The sequence below is a fragment of the Ornithodoros turicata genome, chromosome 7, assembly GCF_037126465.1.
Source record: "Ornithodoros turicata isolate Travis chromosome 7, ASM3712646v1, whole genome shotgun sequence".
NCBI lineage: Eukaryota > Metazoa > Arthropoda > Arachnida > Ixodida > Argasidae > Ornithodoros > Ornithodoros turicata.
Window position 1 is genome coordinate 7,189,002 of NC_088207.1, and position 21,446 is coordinate 7,210,447.

The 21,446-nt window shown below is 46.0% G+C and overlaps 1 protein-coding gene across 1 annotated transcript; it reads right to left on the reverse strand.

Moving 5' to 3' along the window:
* Window positions 1-392: 392 nt before the first annotated feature.
* Window positions 393-8,495, reverse strand: LOC135400411 (cuticle protein 16.8-like). The gene is made up of 4 exons (XM_064632251.1): window positions 8,355-8,495; window positions 3,943-4,071; window positions 2,559-2,818; window positions 393-585 (listed from the first exon to the last, which is right to left on the reverse strand). Exons 1-4 carry the CDS (start codon window positions 8,493-8,495, stop codon window positions 393-395), a joined length of 723 nt encoding a protein of 240 aa, XP_064488321.1.
* Window positions 8,496-21,446: the final 12,951 nt, after the last annotated feature.

A 21,446-nucleotide genomic window follows, 5' to 3' on the forward strand; every position in this document is an offset into this window, starting at 1 on the left:
TGAATGAGGCTGTGTTAAGCGGTGAAGTTCCGTTTTTAGAGTGTAGCATGATCTAAGGTTCCTCTTGCATGCAACGACGTGTCCTTATCAAGCGGCCACCTCTATTTCCGCTCACGCGCCACAAGTGAAACTTTTTGCTTCTCTCGAGTGTATACTATCAACCGAATGCTGACTGCAATGAAGTGATCCCAACAATTATTAGCTCTCCTTCTTCCCTGCATTGAATGTTCTCCAGGAAGCTTGAAAGAATGGCCAGAGAGGTCGGTATTATGTTTGCAGGGCGACAAAAATGCGAGCGAGCTTCCATATTAGCTATCACGTGTAACCGTGGGAAATTGGCAACTTGGAAATATGTTTTACTAACAGATAACAAGGTAAACAACCTAGGTGAGTTAATCGGTGGAGGGTCGTCCGTCAGGCGTAACTGCTTCAATGGGAACAAAGATAGCTCGATGCCCCACCGGAACGACGATGGTGCGCTCGGATGGCAGGGCCCTTGCCACTGGCACGTAAGAGGACGCGGTAGCGAGGGTGGCCCCGGAAGCAGTGTGCTGTCGCGATGGAAAGGGTTGGTGAGCTGACGACCTGGAAATGGAGGTTCCCATTTTATCCGGTTACGAATATCATTACACAAGCGGTGATGCATACAGATTCAAATGCATAAAATGTAACTGTAGATACTATTGCAAAAACACACTACAAAGAAACTCTTTCAAGTCAGCAGGAAATTACGTTCAGGATTCCTCGAATCCTCGTTCTATATATCGGCAAGTGGACCGTGTAAAACATGCTCACTTAGCGGTGACTTATCCTCGTGTAAGACAATGTACAAAAGCTGGCGGGTGGGCCGGCGGTGGGGTGATTAAGGGGGAAGGTACGGTCAGCCTGCTCTGAATTGGCGGCTCGGTGCACCTAGGGGAGCGAGAAGAGGTGAGTGTGAAAGAGGGATGGGAGAGGTGTAGGTGGCACAGGAGAGGGATGGGTGTGCTAGCCCTCTTCCTCTGGGATTTGGGTAGTCCAAGAGGGCTACCCATCAAAGAAAACATGCGAGCGTCCCTCAGTAGTCTTCATTGGGATGCTCCCTGTACCACGGTAACCTAGTTACCCCATGGCCAAGCGCGCTGGCTATAAGCGCGAAACAGGGGAGGTGCGTCCTGAGTTGGTGACATCAAGACAGAACCAGCACTCATCTGACACTGATGCGACGGAAGCGGCGACCGCTTTCTTCGGTCGACCCCGTGACGTCACAACATGAGACGCTTTATTGCCTCTTGTCATATGAGTTATCCTCTCGTCGCTACGAGGTATGGTCGATGACGTTCCTTCTAAATGCCACGAGGGATTCCCGAGCATGTGCTGATCAGAGAATTCGCTCATCATTCTTGATGAGCACCGTATATAGCACCACAAGATTTATCACGAAAGACAAATACAAGGTACAGCATTAAATTGATACCAGTAACAGTATCTGGGCAAAATAACGTGCATTTCTTGCTTATTCTTGCCGAGACATCAGATATGCAGCGTGCTTAACAGACTCGGATGGACAAAATATTGTAGCGGCGACCACGGCCACAGAGTCATGCCAAGTGCATGCTCATTCTGTCATGAAATCATTGCCATCATGACGCTGCGCTGCCTCCTATATATAGAATATTATGTATCTTCTAGACGTCACCTTAATCACATAAAACCCTCAATAAGATATCCTCATAATGATATCATCATAATCATATCTCATAACGATACCCTTATTAGACCTCGTTTGAGGGGAGCTACCATCAGCATACGTGCACATTCTTAAGAAATCACAAGGGAGAGAACAATCTCTTTCGGAATGCTGGACCCCCTCCGTTATGGACTGACGTCAACCTCGCTCGTTCTTTTCCGGGGCCTGGGAAGGAATTGATATGTTTTTGGAGCGCGTCGATCAGCACCAAATACGGGAGTGCACTTAATCCTCCTCAACCTCTACTTCCCGACATTTCAAGCCTAATCACCGAGGACACGTCATTTAAGAAGGAAAAAGAGGAAGACCGAGAGATAACGAATCCCTTGGCGTAGGAAGGCCAGTATAGGACACGTGGTAGGAGCTGGAGACCCTCGCGCATCACGCGTCATGGTTTCAGCGCGGACGAGGGATTCGCTGAGTTTTTGGACTTTGACCACAAGGGCTGGGCTGGTCGGCTAAACATGTTGCGCAGCATGTGCCTTGAAATTTTTGTAGATGTTTTAATGGGAGAGCCTCAGTACGAGAGCTGCAGACATTTCGATGGATGCACACATTATGCTGCACGCCTGAGTATTGAGGAGAAACACCAACAATTAATCATTAAATAATCGTCACGTTAAACTGGCGGATATTGGACCAAACTAACAGCGTCTCCCGTGGATGTTTCTTTTCACTGAGTCGTTGAGTCGTTCACGGCTATTTTAAAACAAGGTACTTGCCAATGAAAAAATCCGTTCCTTACTTTTTATTAAATTACTTCTTTACCTCTTTTACTGCATTATTTAACTCACTGCAACAGCTACAACGAAATATACTCGAGTTGTACCTGAAAATGACGTTGGCTGGGTTGTGGCTCGTCGTTCCCGGTTCGTTGGTGACCACTTCGGCACGGAAACCCCTCTCGTCAGCAACGTAGTTGACACGTCGACTTCTGCCGTCGGCTGTTCTGATAGTGTAGAATCCTACGACCCTCCCTGTCACATCCGAAGTCTCTGATCGCGAGTGAGAGGAACCATCTTGGGGATCTGTTGCCGCATAGCTGAATGAGTACGGTCTTCGGGGCGCCGGAACCGACACTGGGGTGTCCTAAACGAAAATTTCCGCTAAATCTTTATTTTGTGATGTCATGAAGACGGTACTTGCTGTACTACACATAACTTCACGCAGAATGGAGGCTCTGTGACACCTCTGATGGATGCACACATTGTACTGGACGCCTTGAGTCACTGAGGACTGCAAATATATCGCTACATGTCTTAGTTGACGAGATGCAAACTATCCTGGGCTATTCCTATTTTTTCTCGTTTCCTCTGAATTGTAATGTGCATGTCTCACTGTATTCTGCCAGAAATATATATATATATATATATAAACGTGTTCGGGCAACCGCGAAATTAAATATGTAGTTGAAAAAAAATTAGAGGCAGACAACGAAGGTGTAGGAAGTCAGGAAAAAAGGCAGAAGTTATTTATTTACAGGTGGAAAGTTAAGGGGATACGTCGACGTTGCGGCGTATCCCCTTAACTTTCCACCTGTAAATAAATAACTTCTGCCTTTTCGACGTTGCGGCGGAAGCTCCGCCTTCGTCCTGACGATACATAATATTACTTATTAATGGCTTATAATAAGATATAATAAGTCAGTTTCTAGTTCTGAGACCTATGACGTCATGGGGTGACCTTTCTGCTGCACATACGTCTGGCAGCATTGCTCCTCGAAGGTCCATTCCCACTTCCAACCTCAGTTGCCGGCACTCTTCCAACGTAGGGTTGGGGTGAAGACGACCTGTATTGCTCTTAGATGACTCGTTACTATGAAGCTTTGCGGGCTTCTTTCGAAAATTCCTCCAACTCCGTATTGCTCTCTAATGGCATTTATATTTTCTGTACCGATTATTTGAGCGAATCCCTAACGCGCAATGACACCTTCAAGTGCGTTGTTGTGCTCGTCTGCGTCCATGTCCGTACGCAAAGTCAGAAGTGCTCTTTAATATAGCACCTGATATTATGACACATCCCGTTTGTTCATGGAGGGCAAAAACAGTTCATAAGTTTTTAGCGCATAAGCACGTACATCTATCACTAGTGTGTAGCGCATAGGCAACCTATTCCAGGCAGTCATGAGAACTTCTGTGTTCCCCCAGAGTACAACCGACTATTTATGCTCCCACTATGCTTGAACACAGTGTGCCTTTGATGAAAAACGTTACCTCTGCGCTTTGAATTTCTTCCGGAGGCAAAATCTGGTTCATCCGTGCCGCCAGTTCCTCTGCCCCAGGAAAAGCGACGCTTCGGCTCACCATTCCGAAGAGAAAAGTCATTACGGTTGTAGCTGCGACCTATGAAAATGAAAGTGTATGATGCTTATATGATGCTCGAATCAGACTGTGACAGTGTCTACAGAAGGAAAAGGCAAAGATGTGGTTATTATGAGGAGAGAAAGGTTCCTAGCCAGATAAATTACGTCTTCTTACTCCGAAGAGATAACACACACACACGCGCGCACACACACACACACACATATATATATATATATATATATATATGTTTATAAGTCCCAAACGTCGCCACACCAGCATTGGACAGCTGTGTCGGCCTTATTGGGCCTTCATCAGCAATGCGTAGATGGGCGACGTTTGAGCGAGTGGCGTCAGAAGGTCACGTGGAACGTGATGTCCTCCCGTCAGGGTGAGTGACTCACCTCTGAAAGCCCAGTGCGAAGCCAGTAAAGTATTAATTGAAGAAAAATAGCAAACGTCGCCCATCTACGCATTGCTGATGAAGGCCCAATAAGGCCGAAACAGCTGTCCAATGCTGGTGTGGCGACGTTTGGGACTTATAAACATATGTTCAACGTGCAGCCAAAGAGCCTATGCTATTTTACTTCAATTATATATATATATATATAATTACGTAGCCGTCCGACCCAATTCCAACTTTTCAAGATATATATATATACTATGTACAAAGAGAGAAGTGAGCGTATGCTCCGTGGCTGCACGTGAGGTATATGTTTATAAGGATTCACGTATAGGATTCACTTCCCTCTGTATGCGAGGTTTCAGCAGAGTGCACGCACGAGAAAGAGACGGTGAAGGAAGCTATCAAATCGAAGGTAAGCAACGTGATGACAGCTTCTCCACAGGAACAAGGTTTATCATTCTTTCAAATCCACCATTGTGAACAACTTCTGACATGCTAAAACTAGGGTAATATATGTGCGCGTGTTACCTTCCACACCTGTTCATATCATTCCTCCTAATTCATATGAAACCGTACGAGGTACCGCAGAGTAACGGCAAGATGCCCCTCGCCATGGTCACAATATATTTATTGTTACACGGCCCCTACTACAGCATCATGCGCATTCCGACAACAAAACCAGCAACAGTGTACATCAAGAACGTATTCTTGCCAAAGCTAAAATACGCTTGTCACATGCTTTCGCACACACTTACGAACTTCACCACATAGCACAGTGAAGGCCAACCATTGCACAAAATGATACCGTTGTCACTTCTGATTTGTGGAAAGCGTGGAACGTACGCCTTTTTTTTTACAATTAATGTAACTGCATAAGTGTATAAAAAGGCATACGTCTCCCATTTTTCATCAATCAGGGGGCAGAACAATGTCATTCCAGATTCTGGTTGGCTAAGAGCGCGTTATGCGGCGAAGTTCTGTGTCAAGTTCTCTATGCTGGGGTGCGGGAGAAATACCTTGGCCATTGCTGGAATTGTGCGCTGGATGATGTCCTACATCCCAGAGACCCTTTCAAGGAAAGACACTCCAACATTCGCAGCCTCGTCTGCTTTCTCCAGGAATCGGGCCTCGCTCAAAGGCTATGAGCACTGCTCGGACTTCTCATCAACTCTGGCAGTGACTGCCCTAGATCGTAACTTTCGGCAGTCATCACTCCTTCATCTGTTATCACATCATCTTATCTCATCCTGACTACAGTCGTGACGCAGCCCACATTCGTGAGGCGAACAACGGCAAGCCGGTTTTCGTCACCGCCACCACCATCTGAATCAAGAGTGTATGATGCTTACAGTAAATATATTTCAATGAATCAATTAAATTCGTAGTCAATGTGTAGCGATTCACGCAGAGGTGACGAAATTTCTTTTGTGATGCACTAGCGTTACTGGTTATTCTTTCAAGAAGTAACGCATTACATTGCTCGTTACTTTTGCATGGTAGGTAATGTGTTAGTAATGCCATTACTTCTGATAAGTAGCGCCATTAACGTTTGTATTACTTTGCAATAAAACTTGGTAATAAGCGCTCGTTCCACTGAAGTCAATGACGAAATGGGGTGTTATGTTTTACAAACACCTTCCTCATTGTGGGGTGGGTACCTAGAGATTTCATGCTTCCAATTTCCAACGTTCGTCAGAAGGGACGGAACGCTGCCTCTGCACTTTGAAGAAAGCATCATCTGAGGACGTGATCCATGTGGAACTGTGGCTACGCAAGTCTCTTTGTTGTCGGTGGCACTTTAACTTTTACACAGTGTTTATTTGGTGCTTTGTCACTTGTTCGAGGCACAGAGGTTAGTTTCTGTTACCTTCGCCCTCCTTCGCTCCCTAAGTGCATGACGTAGAGAAAAATACAAGGTGAAAAAACTATACGTGACACCTCAACAGGTGTTAACCTACAGGTCAATAATAATCCTCCCTTGGTGTTATCCCGCGGTGCGAGTGTGACCTTCTTGTCATTCTTGAAGGCGAATATAAAAATCCAGGGCTTTTTCCCAGATTTTACGCGGCACAATTCTCAGAATTCTTTAGAGTTTATACAGCGAAGGAGTGTTGTTCCCGAATCATGGGTAATGTGCAATGCCACTACGCGTTACTTGGTAAAAATGTATTGTCATTACATTACTCATTATTTATCTCCAATATCTTATGCGTTACTGTAGCTCATTACTCAAATGCAATGCGTTACTCCCCACCTTAGAGAGATTGTTTACACCGCCGTGGCGTCTCTGGTTTTGGTTGCCGAGCATCGAAGCTACTGATTTGACAGTAAATTGGCGCTTCGTCGTATCTCAAAAAAGTCTCCAATCACCTTAATTCGATCGTGCACGCTTTTGACGTCAGCAAAAGTGAGGCAGCTCACGCTGAGGTCACCGTGAAAACAAAACCGGATGTGAACATAGTGTTCGTTTCTCTTGTTTATCTCAGAACCTTGGATATGCTCCGCTGGATATACATAATGTGAACATGACATCTACGTGTAATTTTTCGTGAAACGCCATTCTAATCTCAAACTAAGCTCATGCCTCAGACTGTTCCTTTAAGCTTAAAGAAGCATGAAAGTCACTCCCAAAATATTTTTTACCCCTGCGACGTCTTCTGTAACTAATAAAATGAGCTCCTGCGAAAACCTGAATGAGCGCAGGTGACCTACAGAGCACGCGCAAGGCTCTGTTCCGCACACCTTTAAAACAATCCTCTCCACGTGCAACAGAGCATCCACGAACGAGAAGACGTCGTGATGTATCACGCGCTCCGCCACGTGACCAGTGACGTCCAACGTACAGCTCAAGCATGTATAAGCCGCGCGTGAGCCAAGAAGAAAAGAACAAAGGAAAAAGACACTGAGCGGTTTCTACGTCACGAGGGGCTCGTGTCTCTCGTCCGCGATTGTTTTCTCCGACTGTCTTTTGTAAATTTTATTGCGCAGTGCAATACCACGCGGAGCGAAAATATTTTCCATGGTGACTCCTTGTGGATGGCTTCACAGATGAAGCAGGGTTTCGAGCCACGTTAAATGTCACTTCCATGCTCCTTCAAAATTCTCTCCATTTAGATCGTGAAGAAAAGTTACATTAATGCTGTAAAACAGTCGGGAAGTATCTATGAACTCCCGCTTTCCCTCGTCACAAGCTGTTTCCCGCGTTCCTTTATTATTTTATTTTATGTAATCTGATAGCTTAGCTGATTCCATCTTACTGCTGTAGGAGTGGACAGCATAGACATCAGTGTGTACAACATTATCGTGCGTCCCAGAACAACAACAAATCGTCTAATGAAACAATCATTTTCACAAACTCTACAATAGATAATGCGTTTACGGCAGTGTAACAAAGGCAATTCCACTATGACACGTAACAAGGGGAAAGGGAGTCCGTGGAGCACGGTGGGTTTTTAAATTTTTTCTTATGTATCTGCCTTGTGACAGAGGAAGTGCCGCGTTGCAAACAGTCAGATCCACAAATTCCTCACTACCCATTTAGGATTTTGAAAAGAAAAAAAAAAAGCAGCTTTAATCGCTTAATGTGGAACATTCCTACTAGATTCTCTATACAAAGAATTAGACTCGTAGCAGGTGTGGTAGTGCCGTAATCAGTTAGGATAAAGCGCACTGCCTCATATTGGACCCTTTCAAGCCTAATCAGAGTTCATACACAATGTGACATCCATACTGCACTAGCATAATCCATGATTAGAAGGGCTAATGACTTGTAGGCACAGAGTTTTACCTTGGGTGTCGCATGCTTCAGAGACCGCTACAGAAATAACACTATGTTGTATGTTGGATAAACCTGTTCGTTTATCCGTAAACGAAAGCGTTATGTAGCGGGGGATCGGGTAACAGTATCTGAGACACCCACCTTCATCTCGACGGAGTTGTCGTAGCGGTAGTAGATCCTGCGGCTTCGTCGGCACAAGTGAGACACTGTGCCCTGACGATGCTGGCTTATAAACCGCTCCCCTCTCGCGATGGACTGACACAGGTCCCGAAGGACTTTCATTGAAAGAAGCGTCGGAAACGCGAATCAGAATAGTCTGGCGTGTCCCAATATGTGCTGCACTTGATTGTGCTGTGCGCTGAGACGAGATTGCAGCAATTAATCGGCAGATAAGAAAAAAAATGCGTTTCGCCATGTAGCATCCCTAGCTTTGTCTTGTCTTCATTAACGAGACGGGGCGGCGAACAAAACGTGTGACGCAAAAGACAAACAAAGAAAGAAAATGTTCACCCAAGGGTGAAATGACATTGACGCTCACTTTTGTATGACCACTAAACTAGACTCAGCTGCTAATGGACTGCTGTGTGGTATGCCGTACGTATAGTCATTGAGGCTTTCGCTTGCATTTTAATGAGTGGTAACACGACCAAGGATGTGGATAAAAAATGAAATCAGGGCGACATCAGTCTACAACGGACGGGACCATCTTGCTACACACACAGTGCCCAGCCAGATTATTCGTAACACGGTTGGAATCTTAGTCCCCGGGTAACACCTTGAACATCTGGTACAGCTTGGGACAAAAGTTCACGGAACACCTGGATGTCACGTTTCTCCGTCGGTGCGGCACCCTAGCAGCAAACAGGAGAAAACACACAAACTGGGAGGCGGATGGAATAGCTGGTCACCCGTTTCTTATTCGATTTCTTCCAGATATCTAGTATCCGATAAAAATAAATACGTCATTGCCGTGTTCCGTAAACTTTTGTCCCAAGCTGTACCAGAAGCTAGCAATTTGTTTCAAAACATACTGTCGCAGCAGGAGCTCTATTTTGAATCATTTAAATTGAAGGTGGTATTGTACAGGAATCTCAGAGAAATCTCTTGGAAGAAACATTGTTATCCCTACAGACCAGGAGCTTAAGCAATATTTTGAGACACAATAGTGTGTTCTGAGTATTAACGTACTAAAACTCTTGAGGTTCATGCAATGTATTTACTACTATCTAGCAGTTTCACGCTTTACTCTTCTTGTTTTTTTCTTTCTTCCTATAGATATATACCCCCTGTCCCACCTCGCTGAACTAATAAAGACACAGGCAAAAAATAGGAGAAGTCTAGCACTCGCAAGTGAATAAGATAAGCATTTAAAGAGATTGAAACATTTATTTTACTGAAAAACAAGCTTGCGAACGGAGTCCGTCGCACCTGATGAAGGACGGACTCCGTCCGAAAGCTTGTTTTTGAGTGTGGGGGTTCCTACATTGGCCAAAGTGGCCGTTGCCTGAACGATAGGCTTCGGGAACACGCTAATAATGTCAAAAACAAAGCAAGTACTTCTGAACTTTTTAAACATCTGGAGGCCTGTTCAGGGTTGTTCTGCAGACTTTCCCGGAACCAAATGTTTAATCTCCTGCAAAGACAAACTGTCCCGCACATTACTAAAATCTTGCCTAATAGCAATTAGAAAAGGATGTGTGAGCCAACCTAGCATTGTCCTCCCAGAAGGCTTGGTCGCTCTCCTTGGTCCTGTTACCCCCGAATAACTTCTCTAATCTTGACTAATAGACCTCTACCTGTTTGTAAACAAATGACGTCATAAAGTTCGACAGCGCCACGAGTTTGGTAGAGTTGAACTCTCGTTCAATGCTAGTGGCGAACAAGGCCGCGCCCGAAAGCCGCGGTTTTGAGGGGATTACGATGGTCTCTGAAAAGGACGCGACCTTCTGTCCTACTTTTCTTTTCATAGGAGGCAGCGAACAACGGACCATTTCCGACAACGCATATGCGCATGCCCAACCCTTGAGTCCGCCATTTTTGAGCGGAAAACATCGCCATGAACCCACCTGCGGGCGACTGTCATGTTCATTGTGGGGAGATAATCGGTTTAAAGGTTACGCGGACGTTTGAGGTCTGGTAATGAGTACAATGCGCTTTCACTCTTTCCGCATTCTTCTTCCAATCTTCTCTTGCAACTTTCCCACGCAACGCACGTGCCAGTTCGTAAAGCGTCACCATTATTGGGGGAAAGACACGACGTTCCACATCCCGCCGCCAGGGGCAACGCGAATATGGAAATGGTCCATTCCCCATTCGTGGAACCCAGCTCTCCCCTTCCGATCTGTGCATGAAGACACGAATTCGTATAGTACCTACTAGCTGCAGTGCGTTTTGGAAGGTAATAGAATGCAACTTGCGCAATTCAGCAACGTTAAAGGCACAACGACACGCTTGAGAACATTCTTCACATGAAATTCGCCCTGCGGACAAATGGAGGTTGCTGTAAAGACTGTGCCATCAGACGCCTTCCTGAACAAGTTTACAAGCGAACTAATGTATCCCCAATCCAAGGGTTTATGCTACGCTTCGCATAACCCAAGCATGCAAGTTGCATGCCCCTATCTTATGCTGTATATTCTCCCGTTTTTGTGAAGAGATTAACGAAAACGCTTTTGGCTATTTTGGGCTACTTTTCTTTATGCTTTCGCGTGCATTGGCTATATTTGGGCTATTTTCTAAATCTGTTTCGGCGGGAGACGAGTTTGGCATCTGGCAACCCTGACTTCGTCCTGCGTTTTCCCTCAAACCCGAGGCAGTGTTAACATCAAGTCAACACCAGCTAGCATGCCTGCTCCTCCTATGTTCACAGATCGAATGTTCTTTACAGCCCACAGCGAATGTCGTCACGTTGCCACACGAGTTCGCGCACACTCCTAATTGCCGAACTTCCACACGAATATCGCCATGTCGGTAATTCTTCGGGTACTCTTTTGGTTGGCGTTTGTTCTGTAGTCGGAACACCAGGAAATGGCAAAAAGGGTGCCGGAGGTAGTAGTCCACCGAGGTTCACATTGACCTGCAAGTCAGCTTCACGTAGCACACAGGTGCATTAGCTGAAGCCCACTTTACAAAACTACTAGTATGGCCATACTGTACGTACGTTTCCGCCAGATGTGGCGAAATGTAACGCTTTGATATCAGGTGAAGCTCACCTTACGAAGCAGCTTGTCTTGCTTTGTGTCGTTTTCTCTCCTTCGTATTCTTTGTAAAATTATGTGCATTTTTTGGCACGATTTCTTTTCTTTTTTTTATCTTTACTTTGTAACTTTACTTGCGCATTTTTATCTTGTACTTTTTGTACTATCGACAAAAGTGAGCGAAAAAAAAAAGGAACATTACGGGACAGTGATCGCAACGGCACTTCTTTTTGCCTCTCCGTCTGTATCATAGGCGTCCCTGTGACTTTTTTTAGCGTGGAGCAAAGTAATTCATTCACGGGCTAGAGGGGGGGGGGGGGGGGGGACAGACAAGCATGAGAACAATCGAATGCTCTGATAAGGTTCAAACCGTTTTGACGGGTGTAGCTCATGATCTCTTTACACCTGGCCCACTCAATTGGCGGAACGTCGCACCAGCCACGTAAGTAGTGACAGACGAATGGCAGGACCACAGGTGCAAAAGCTATCTGCACGAGGTCAACGGGACACACATGAATCTGCAGCACGCAACAGTTAACCTGTTTTTTACATCGGTGTTCATTTTCATTCTACGGCAGCAGACCTCAAAGGAAATTTGTCTCGGATGTCACTTGCGGATGAAAAATGCAGTAGCGGGGCGTTCAGAGCAAACGTTCGGGAGGGGGGGGGGGGCTGCCCCCACCTTCCGACGCCCCTGCGTACAGACGGACACATAGAACGGGACACCAGCCACGCGCAATTGGGTATCGCACCTGACCGGCAACCATGATGTACAGATGCGGGTCCCTCTACTCTCAGCTCTCTCTTTTTCTTTTGCTGACCACTGAGGTATTTAGACTTGTCATGGAACCGAACTCATCGCTCAGATTCGGGTTGCCAAGAATAACTTTCCGAGCGTGTGGTGTCACTTGTGAACTACACTCTTAAAAATGAACTTCACCGCATAGCACGCTGCTAGCCAGCCATCGTCTCGAATGATATCGTTATCTGCCCTGATTTGTTGAAAACTGGAGACGTACGCCTTTTTTGTGACAATTATGCAGCATAAGTGTCACAAAAAAGGCGTACGCCTCCCGTTTTCAACAAATCAGGGCTGATAACGATATCACTCGAGGTGATAGTAGGCTAGGAGCGTGCTATGTGGTGAAGTTCATTTTTAAGAGTGTAGCTGATGGACGTTGCCCGGTCACCCCAGGTGGAGACAGAAAACTGATAGCCAAAGTCACTCCCGAACAAAAAGCCCCCCGAGACAAGGTCGCATTCACGAGGCACATAAATAGCTTGTTTCATAACACACATCAATATGCGCGTGTCGCACCACATTACACGTTATAAACGCGTCACTGTAAGGTTGGAACTGCGCCACTTCGTTAATGGGGCGTGAGCCCACAAAACAAGCAAGATAAAGCAAAGGAGACGTTAGTACAGATCATGGGAGTAGGGGAGAAAAAAAGGGGGCGTGGCCTCGATCTAGAAGTCATTAGTGTAAGTTAGTTCCGCGCTCTTCACTCGCAGGTAGTCAAGAATTTTACTCGGGTATCGTCTAATAATTCCAACCTTATCAGAGGACCGTCTGCATATCAGAGCATTCGATTGTCCTCATGCTATTGTCTTGGGTATATTGGTTGCACGTTTTTGTTCCTCCCCCCCCCCCCCCACTCCCTGAATTATTTGCCCTACGCTGAAAAAAAGTCACAGGGACGCCCATAGTACAGACGGAGAAATCGTGCCAAAAATGCACATAATGTTACAAAGAATACGAAGGGGAGAAAACGACACGAAGCAACACAAGTAAGCAAGCAACCGTAATGTGGGCTTCACCTGACAACAAAGCGTTACATTTCGCCATTTCTGGCGGAAACGTACGTACAATTTGGCCATACTGGTAGTTTTGTAAAGTGGGCTTCACGTAATGCATCCGTGCGCTATGTGAAGCCGACGTGCAGAATGATGAGCCTACCAAAACAATGCCGACCATGGTAATAGCGCTGCCATGCCAGCCACAAGTCGGCTTCACCTCATTACGAAACGGATTTAGTGGGGCTAGGCAAGCTGCCATGGCCTACAAACTACACAGCTGACCACGTAATATCATAAACAGTTGGAAGTCCTTCATAGACTGGGGTAAGATGATGGCTGTAGCTAGCTTGAACTTCAGTACCATCACCGTCACAGTTTTTGTCAGCGTGGATCTTTCTATGATGCCGTCGGCTGCCATCACATGAATCTAGAACTGAATCATTACAAGATGTGGGCTGCATAACAGCGACAGTACAAAAGGATTGGCGGCTCGAACTGTCGCTTGTTCTACCACAATGTAGATCGTGGTACGACTAATGGCTCGTTGACATCTAACTTTGCCTATAGTACAGTAGAATACATACTCTAGTTCACCATAGTCTACCAAACAGAACACCTTTCGATCCTTTTGATTTCATGAAACCACCATTATGCGTCGCCATGTGCGAACGCTGAGTTGCCCGCCATTGGCGGAGTCCGCTAGTTCTGGCGAAATAAATTTCAATAATAGGACGGTTCCTGATTCAAATTTTAGTTTACATTTGATGACAATGCTGAGAATGGATTTCAAAATTATGTTAGTTCAGTTGGTTCAGTGGTGGTTGCAGTTGTTTAGGGGGATGAAAAAGCCGCGTGTAGAGAAGGTAATCCATATCCGTAGTCTCCTTTTGAAACGAGAGCGGCGTAACTGGCGTAACCGTTTTCGAAGTTTCAAAGCGGACAAAGCGATGCGATGCCAACCAGCTGCCAGGCCTTTCGTGACGGCATCTCATTTCTACGTCGCCGATTTTGTGCAACTAGGAGGTGAGTACTATACTTTACAACATAAGTCGCTGTATGGTTTCAGTGCAGTGTGGAATATCAAATACGTAGTGAATTATGTAGTGGCGACCGCGACTCAGTATCCGTTACGTAGGTTACGCACGCGAGAGGGTAAATGAACTTCATCAAGTCGTTTCTTTACGTGACAACGTAGCTTGCTATGCAAATGAATTAAATTAGCCTTCGGCGCACTCATATCAAAATGATACGACGGTATATGGAATCACCCTAGCGCCCTTTCTTTGTTCCTCGTTTCCTCGCCCCTGTACCAAGCCCCCTTTCTTTGTTCCTCGACTCCTCTGGCTATTCGCCAACGGACCGCCGGCATACTACCCTCCGCCATGCTGAGCAGAGTTGACCCAGCGCTCGCTTTTCGCGTGCCAGCACATATCTCTCGTCAAGACGGTGCATTAGTTCATCGAATGCGCCTCGACGTGGTCTTCACAGCACAGTGGCGCTACCGCTTGAGACAAGTTAACTCCCCCCACTGCAGTCACTGCGGTGCTGTTGAAGATATCGAGCACATTCTTCTCCATTGCCCACACTACCACCCTTCCCGCTCCGTACTCTCCGCCTCCCTCAACGAGCTAGACTCCCGTCCCCTCTCCCTCACAAAATTGCTTGGCCCCTGGCCGCATCCAGCTCACCAACGCTCTGTCCTCAAGGCTCTCTTCGCCTTTTTGGACGCCACACACCTTCGATCCTCATTGTAACGGGACCCATTCCTTCATTCCCTGCTCCACCACCAGCAATGGGGTAGAGTATCGCCCCGGCGATGAAACTCCCCACCCATTATCCTGAAATAAAGTTGTCGTTGTTGTTTCCTCGTTTACGAAACAATGATTCCCGCATTGGGCGTTTACTACCCCTGCCGAGCAAAGTGTTAACCTCATTATAATTGTCGCGTTGGTGGGACATGTATGAAGAATCTTGTAGGACACTTTAGTGGTTTTCTTCAGCATTACTGATTCGTAGTTTTCAGCCTTTTTTTGCTGTGTAGTACATTCTTTTGCTTGTCTTCGTTATGCTTGCAGTTACACAGACTTACTATTCATACAGTGTACCTGTAACACGCAGCAGAAATAAAGAGGTGTGTATTTTCAAAAGATACCATTGTGCCACAGGCAAGAGCAGTCATGATAGACATATGGCTCAAATTTAGGTCACACTTGTTGATGTTGCAGAATATTTGTATAACTGCCATCTGTCAACGTACGAACAGGTATGCTAAACAAACACGTATTACATGCAGTATATACTTCGTCCTCAACGTCGAAGTTTATTTCAACGACGTCGAAGTTTGTTTCCTCAAGCACGTGCGTGGCCATTGCAACGTCTGTGTCAACAACAACAACTTTATTACGAGACGATGACTGGGGAGCCTCATCGCCAGGAGCGATACTCTACCCCATTGCTGGTGGTGATGCGGGGAATGAAATAATGAGCCCCTTCACAATAAGGATGGAAGTCCTATGGTATCCAGAAAGGTGAAGTGAGCTTTGAGGGTCGAACATTGGTGGGCTGGATGTGGCCAGGGACCAAGCAATTTTGTGTGTGTGTGAGAGAGAGAGGGCGAGAGTCTAGCTCGTTAAGGGATCGGGAGAGTACGGTTCGGGAAGGTTGGTAGTGTGGGCAATGGAGAAGAATGTGCTCGAGATCTTCTACAGAACCGCAGTGACTGCAGTGCGGAGAGTCAACTTGCCTCACGCGGTAACGCCACTGCGCTGTAAAAGCCACAGGCTAGTTCCATCTCAAATCGAACAATCCGGTACACTTGATGTCTCGAATGAACGGGAAAAAAATATATGTTGAAGCCATCGGTGAGTTAGAGAAATAAACGGTTTCCATAATTCTCTGCGCTGCGCGGTTCGGGAAGTAGGAGAGGAGGAAAAACCTGCCTCTCATAAGACGATGTCGTCGCGCGCGGGTTTGAGCGTTCGCTACGAGGCTATTTCGTGTCGCATTATAGAAATTTCTTGATCTAGCTTTAGACCACTTAGGGCACAATAGGATCCTGTGTTGGCAGTGCTGTCTCCGTTTTTGTTTGTCTACAAAAAAATATCAAAGTTGACTCAAAGTGCCGAAAAGCACCATATTCACTGCAACTTTGCGGACGATGTACAAAACGGACAAGATTGAGCTTTATGCCGTTTAATTTGTCATTCATGTGGCTATCGAATGATGTAGAATTTGTTGCTCTACTCTGTCAGGAACGTAAGCGATACCTCTTTCTGTAACACCATACCACCGAAAAATTACGAATTTCGGAAGCCTTTATCTAAAAAACCCCACCAAAAACTTTCCTCGAAAATTTTATATGTTGTAGGTAGTTGCTTAGACTATGCACAGAAGAAAAATCAAAAGTCGGACTTTATCGGTAGGCGCACTGTGAATTTTTTGCCAGCCCTATACGCAGAGCGCATTCAAGTCTTGGCACCGTGTCCCGCGTGTTGCAAAATCGAATTTTCCAAAGGGACTTTCAACTTCTGTCTTAACATAAAAAGTAATTGCTATCATTTGGAACCGTTCTGAGCGCTTGCGTTCATAATAGTGTTGTAATCGCTGAATGTAGATTGTGGAGCAACCATAAGTGCTCACATTTTTTGCGGGATGACACACATGCATTGCAAGTGCTGGGAGCCCGTCAAGAACAGAATGCTTTAGAATACTTTTGCGTCTTTATATGAGGTATATTTGTCCACGGTGATCATATCGAAGCATATTTACAGTACACAGAATAACAAGAACTTGACAGCGAAGAAGACAAGGTGACGAAGGTAAGAAGGTAATGTAAGTTATGCAGAGCATTCTGGGTGGATGAGAGTGCTCGTGTCATGCAGCATTGAGATGGAACTAGCCCACATCCAGGCGCATTCGATGAACTAATGCGGCATCTTGACGAGAGATATGTCGAGGCATGCCTAAAACCGAGCGCTTGATCAACTCTGCTCAGCATGTCAGCGGTCCATTGGCGGGTAGCCAGAGGAGTCACGGGGCATCGAAGTACGGACCGACGATCTCCTCTCAGAAGCGCAATGCGCGTCCGTCTCCGAGACGAGAGAGTTGCTTCTGCGGCGCTGTTGGCCTGTTCATTGCCGTCGACACGGCAATGGACTAGAACACATTAGAGAACCAGCCTGTGCCCTGCTTCGTAGACAAGCTTGTAAGCCGTTCACACATCCATACGCCTGTATCTACTTGCGCGTGTTAGCGTCAGACTGTAGGTTCATTCTTTCCGAAAGAAAAAGTTCTGCACTCATGCTGCACCAGTTCCCAAATACATGCAAGGTCTATGAAGAAAGAATGCGAGAGAGTTGCACTCAGCGGCAATGGCCTTTCTATTTCCCGTAGTTGTCCGGACTACGCCATTTTTCTTTGCTTCTTCGTGTTCTGTTCGCGAAGCACACGTGTGATTGTGTTACAGATAATGCCGGCGAATGCTGTTGCGCAACGACAGCATTAAATTCCCCCATCGCTGCATGGTGATTGACGTTGCACGTTCTCTGCCGCTCGAGTATAAACACTCCCACGGTAGCCGTCGGCAGTAAACCTCGTTGCGCACGCCCATCGACGTTACGTCGGAGTACAAACAGCCCTTAAAGGAGTGCAGAGGGCCATCCAAAAAATTTTCACGTTAAGACGGCTGATGAAAGTGTGTGTGTCATTTTATCGAATAGCGCGAAAAGTTTTGATGTGTGCAATTTGTTTCTCAGAAAAAAACTCACATAAACATGGCTCCGCGCGTTCACCCTTAACTCGCCACTCCGGGTATAACGAGGAAGAGAAGGTATAATGCCACGTCACCGATGACGTTACAGGGGGAACTCGTTCTGGTTCGATGAAAGATGAAAGTCACTGAAAAGGTTAGCCAGCTGTAGGACTCGAACCTACATCTTCTGGATTACCGGACCAGGGCTCCACCAATTGAGCTAAGCTAACACGCCTTCTCAGCGTCTTCCAAGGGTGCGTCATCTGAAGGGACAAACCAGCCACTCTCTCTCACTCATCCTCCTTTCACTCTTACATTTTTGCTCGCTCATACACACATTCATACGTCGGGATCGACGCAAGCGGCAACTGTTGAACAAGAGAGAACTGATGTTCTGAGGCTGGAACAACATAGAAAGGACGAACACATACAAAGCCTCAAATTGCCTAAGAAATGAACGATGAAAGATGGAATTATCTTTCATGTTTCATCTTTCATCGTTCATCAGTTCTCTCTCGTTCTCGTTCGCCGGTCAGTGGGGGTCAGCGCCTTTTCCCTTTTGCGCCGTAAACCAGTTTTGCCAGTTCTCCCGGAGAATTGCGGATAGAAGGAGCGGCCGAAGCATGACCGAGCCAGGTGCAATGCTTTTTCAGAACCCCTAACAGCCGAGTAGCAGACGACAGCGGAGTAGCAGACAACATTTCTCTGAACCAATCAGCGAGCGTACCCCCTGTAGCGTCACCGCGAGGTTCCAGGCAGATCACAGGCTGGTACTGCTCTCCACCGCCGTTGCGCACGGTCGCTTTTTGCGGCGTACTTTAAATTGAATTTCTGCGATAATTATGACTCTGTGGTGTGAATTACTTCTCATGGTGCATCCCACTGGCCTACTTAACAGTTTTATAGGAAGAAAACAGGGTGTGACTGAATCATGTTCACAATTAATTTGCTTGCGTTGGTGACGACTCACGACATACGAAAGACAGATTTCACCTATGTTATATCATTACGGAAATGTACATTTGAGATGTATTGCGTGTAAACGTTTAGAAATATTGGGAACTATACGTGTCCTATATACGCGGATGAAAGTGCAGGGCGGCGGAGCGGTCGAGGAGAGAATGCGTAAGAAGGAGTAAGATGCACGCGTTACCGCTTCTCCGAGTGGTTCGTACATCTCCTAACAGCTGCTTCTCAAATGAAGGGGACGAGGAGCATCTTTTCTTCTTCTGTGAGGCGTAAATCTGACGTGAAATGAGTAGAAATGGGAAGTCTACCTTTTGCGCCCCATTACGACAACTTTCCGAATATCAGCGTAGCTTTCACGTGTCTTGGTTCAATCCGAGGACCATGCCTTTCTTTCTTTTTCTCTTTCTTTTTTTATGCAGCGAGTTTTGAGATTACGGCAGGGCAAGAGCGTCATATTTTTTTTCCTGGATGGCTTATTCATGGGCACTATGGTATAATGCATTACTGTTCTGTTTTGTTTTAATTGCGGTAGTGCTGTGGGCTTTGTATGTGAAACGTAGACGACTTCCCATTGCATCCTGACCTACTTCATCATTACAGGAAGTCCCCGCTTTGCAGAATGCCAAGGTGTTCACATCAGAGAACAACCGCAGAGAAAGCATCTCTAACCGTTATCTTTACAAGAGCAAGGAGTGGGGTCGAAATTCATGTTTCTCTTTTTAAATTTTATTTGTTCATCATTAACAATGTGCTTTATGTTCGCACTCACAAGGCTTCCCATGCATTTTAATCGGAATCATAACAAGCGTCATACCAAGTAATGCACGTCCCGCGTACACTGCGGATTAAGCATTACAGTGCATCGGGTGTGTGGGAGAACTTGTACTTGCATCCGTACTTTTAACCTTTTCTTGCATATTCCACAGTGTCTTCATATGGGACTGCGAGGACTGTTGTTGCGGCCTAGTTGAAGTCTCTTATTTCATGTTATCAATAGCAAGCAACATAAGCTGTTTTAGCAGACCGTTGGTAAGGTTATCGTGCCTATCGGAGCAGTTGTGTGTGACTCAGAATCTTATCAGTTGATTGGTTCCGGTTGATACGGTTGGACGCAAGCCACGTTATGAACGGTTTGCTAAAATTATCTATTATAATCACTCCATTTCACAATAAAGTACATCAAACGCCTGCAAAAATGGAATGCCAGCAAAAGAAGATCCATTATCTGCGAGAAACTTTCCGGGCGTCTGATGCCATGAAGGGAAACTCTCATATGACGTCATTTGGTCCCTACGATATTGTCGCCACCGTTTGCGATTACCCCTTTCGTCCATTTCCCCTGTTTCTCGCGCTTATTTGAGCGGAGTTTACCCAATCCTCTAGATAAGGAGAAGGCCTGCGCCCTACGTCACACATGAAGACTTGCGGATGCTGATATATAATGCAAGAACGAATGAGAAGAAAGCTCGAAGCAGCTCGCAAAGCCAGGCCTCCGTGGGTGACGTAAGCGCGCAGGCCAGATGCTATCTAGGAGGTGCTCGTTTAACGACAACCTTTCGTATCGAAGATCACTCTGCTGCCACCTCCAGACGTTCTGAAAATAAGCATTTTTCCCACTTTCCGCTTGTTTACTTATTTACTTTTCTTCTTTTATTTTTTTTTTTTATTTTTTATTTTAGTGGAGGGGCGCTGCTATCGACAAAACTTCTTGATGGTAGCGTGACGAGTCTCTAACAGGCAAAATTTGGAATTGAGCATTGGTATCTCCTCATGATGAGGCCAAGAACAAACTGAAGTGTATGATACAATGAAAACGGAGAAGCAAGTGCGAACTGCCGTCACCGAATTCGTTTTTGTAGTTTATAGGGTATTGCTTCTTTTCATTATAATGTGGGATAATTTCTGGGGTTTTCCTCATACGCTGTCAGACATATGCCGGCGAAATTCCCCTAGAAGTCGCCCCAGCACGCACATTTCCCCAGAACGTCACTGGTGACGTTGTCCACCTTTGCGAGGCCGTCAACGGCGAGCTCTTTCAACACCACCGCCACCGGGCTAATTTCTACGGAATACACCGCAGAGGCGAAAATCGTGAAGACGTGTAGCCTCCGTCACTGTTTCTATTATTTATTTTTTACTTATACAAATTTCTGACACAGTAAAGTCCAGCTACGCTTGTGCAAAAGTGTAACGCTGGTGTAGTCTCACTAACGCACACTAATATCTGAACCGAGAAGAAAAGGCTTTGGACGCATTCCTCAACTCTTCTTTGTCAACGCTAGCTAACATTATACAATTCCCGTCACGTCAGTAACAGTTGCTACAAAAATTCGCGGGCAAGTTCAAAGTTTAGGGGACATTTATTGAAACCGTGCCACACTTTGTCATCGTCGACGGCATTCTCATTCGTCACAGAGAGAACGAAAAATGTATCGGGACCAGCTTTACGCGTGCCAATGACCTCGTTCCACAGGCTTCGAGTAGGAGCTCTCAATTGTGAGCAGCAGTACAGCAAAG

Coding starts and splice junctions, on each gene's coding strand:
- LOC135400411 (XM_064632251.1), bottom strand. CDS start 8,495: ATGAAAGTCCTTCGGGACCTGTGTCAGTCCATCGCGAGAGGGGAGCGG. Junction 4,072..8,354: donor ACAACTCCGTCGAGATGAAG/GTGGGTGTCTCA, acceptor TCATTTTCATAG/GTCGCAGCTACAACCGTAAT. Junction 2,819..3,942: donor AAGAAATTCAAAGCGCAGAG/GTAACGTTTTTC, acceptor ATTTTCGTTTAG/GACACCCCAGTGTCGGTTCC.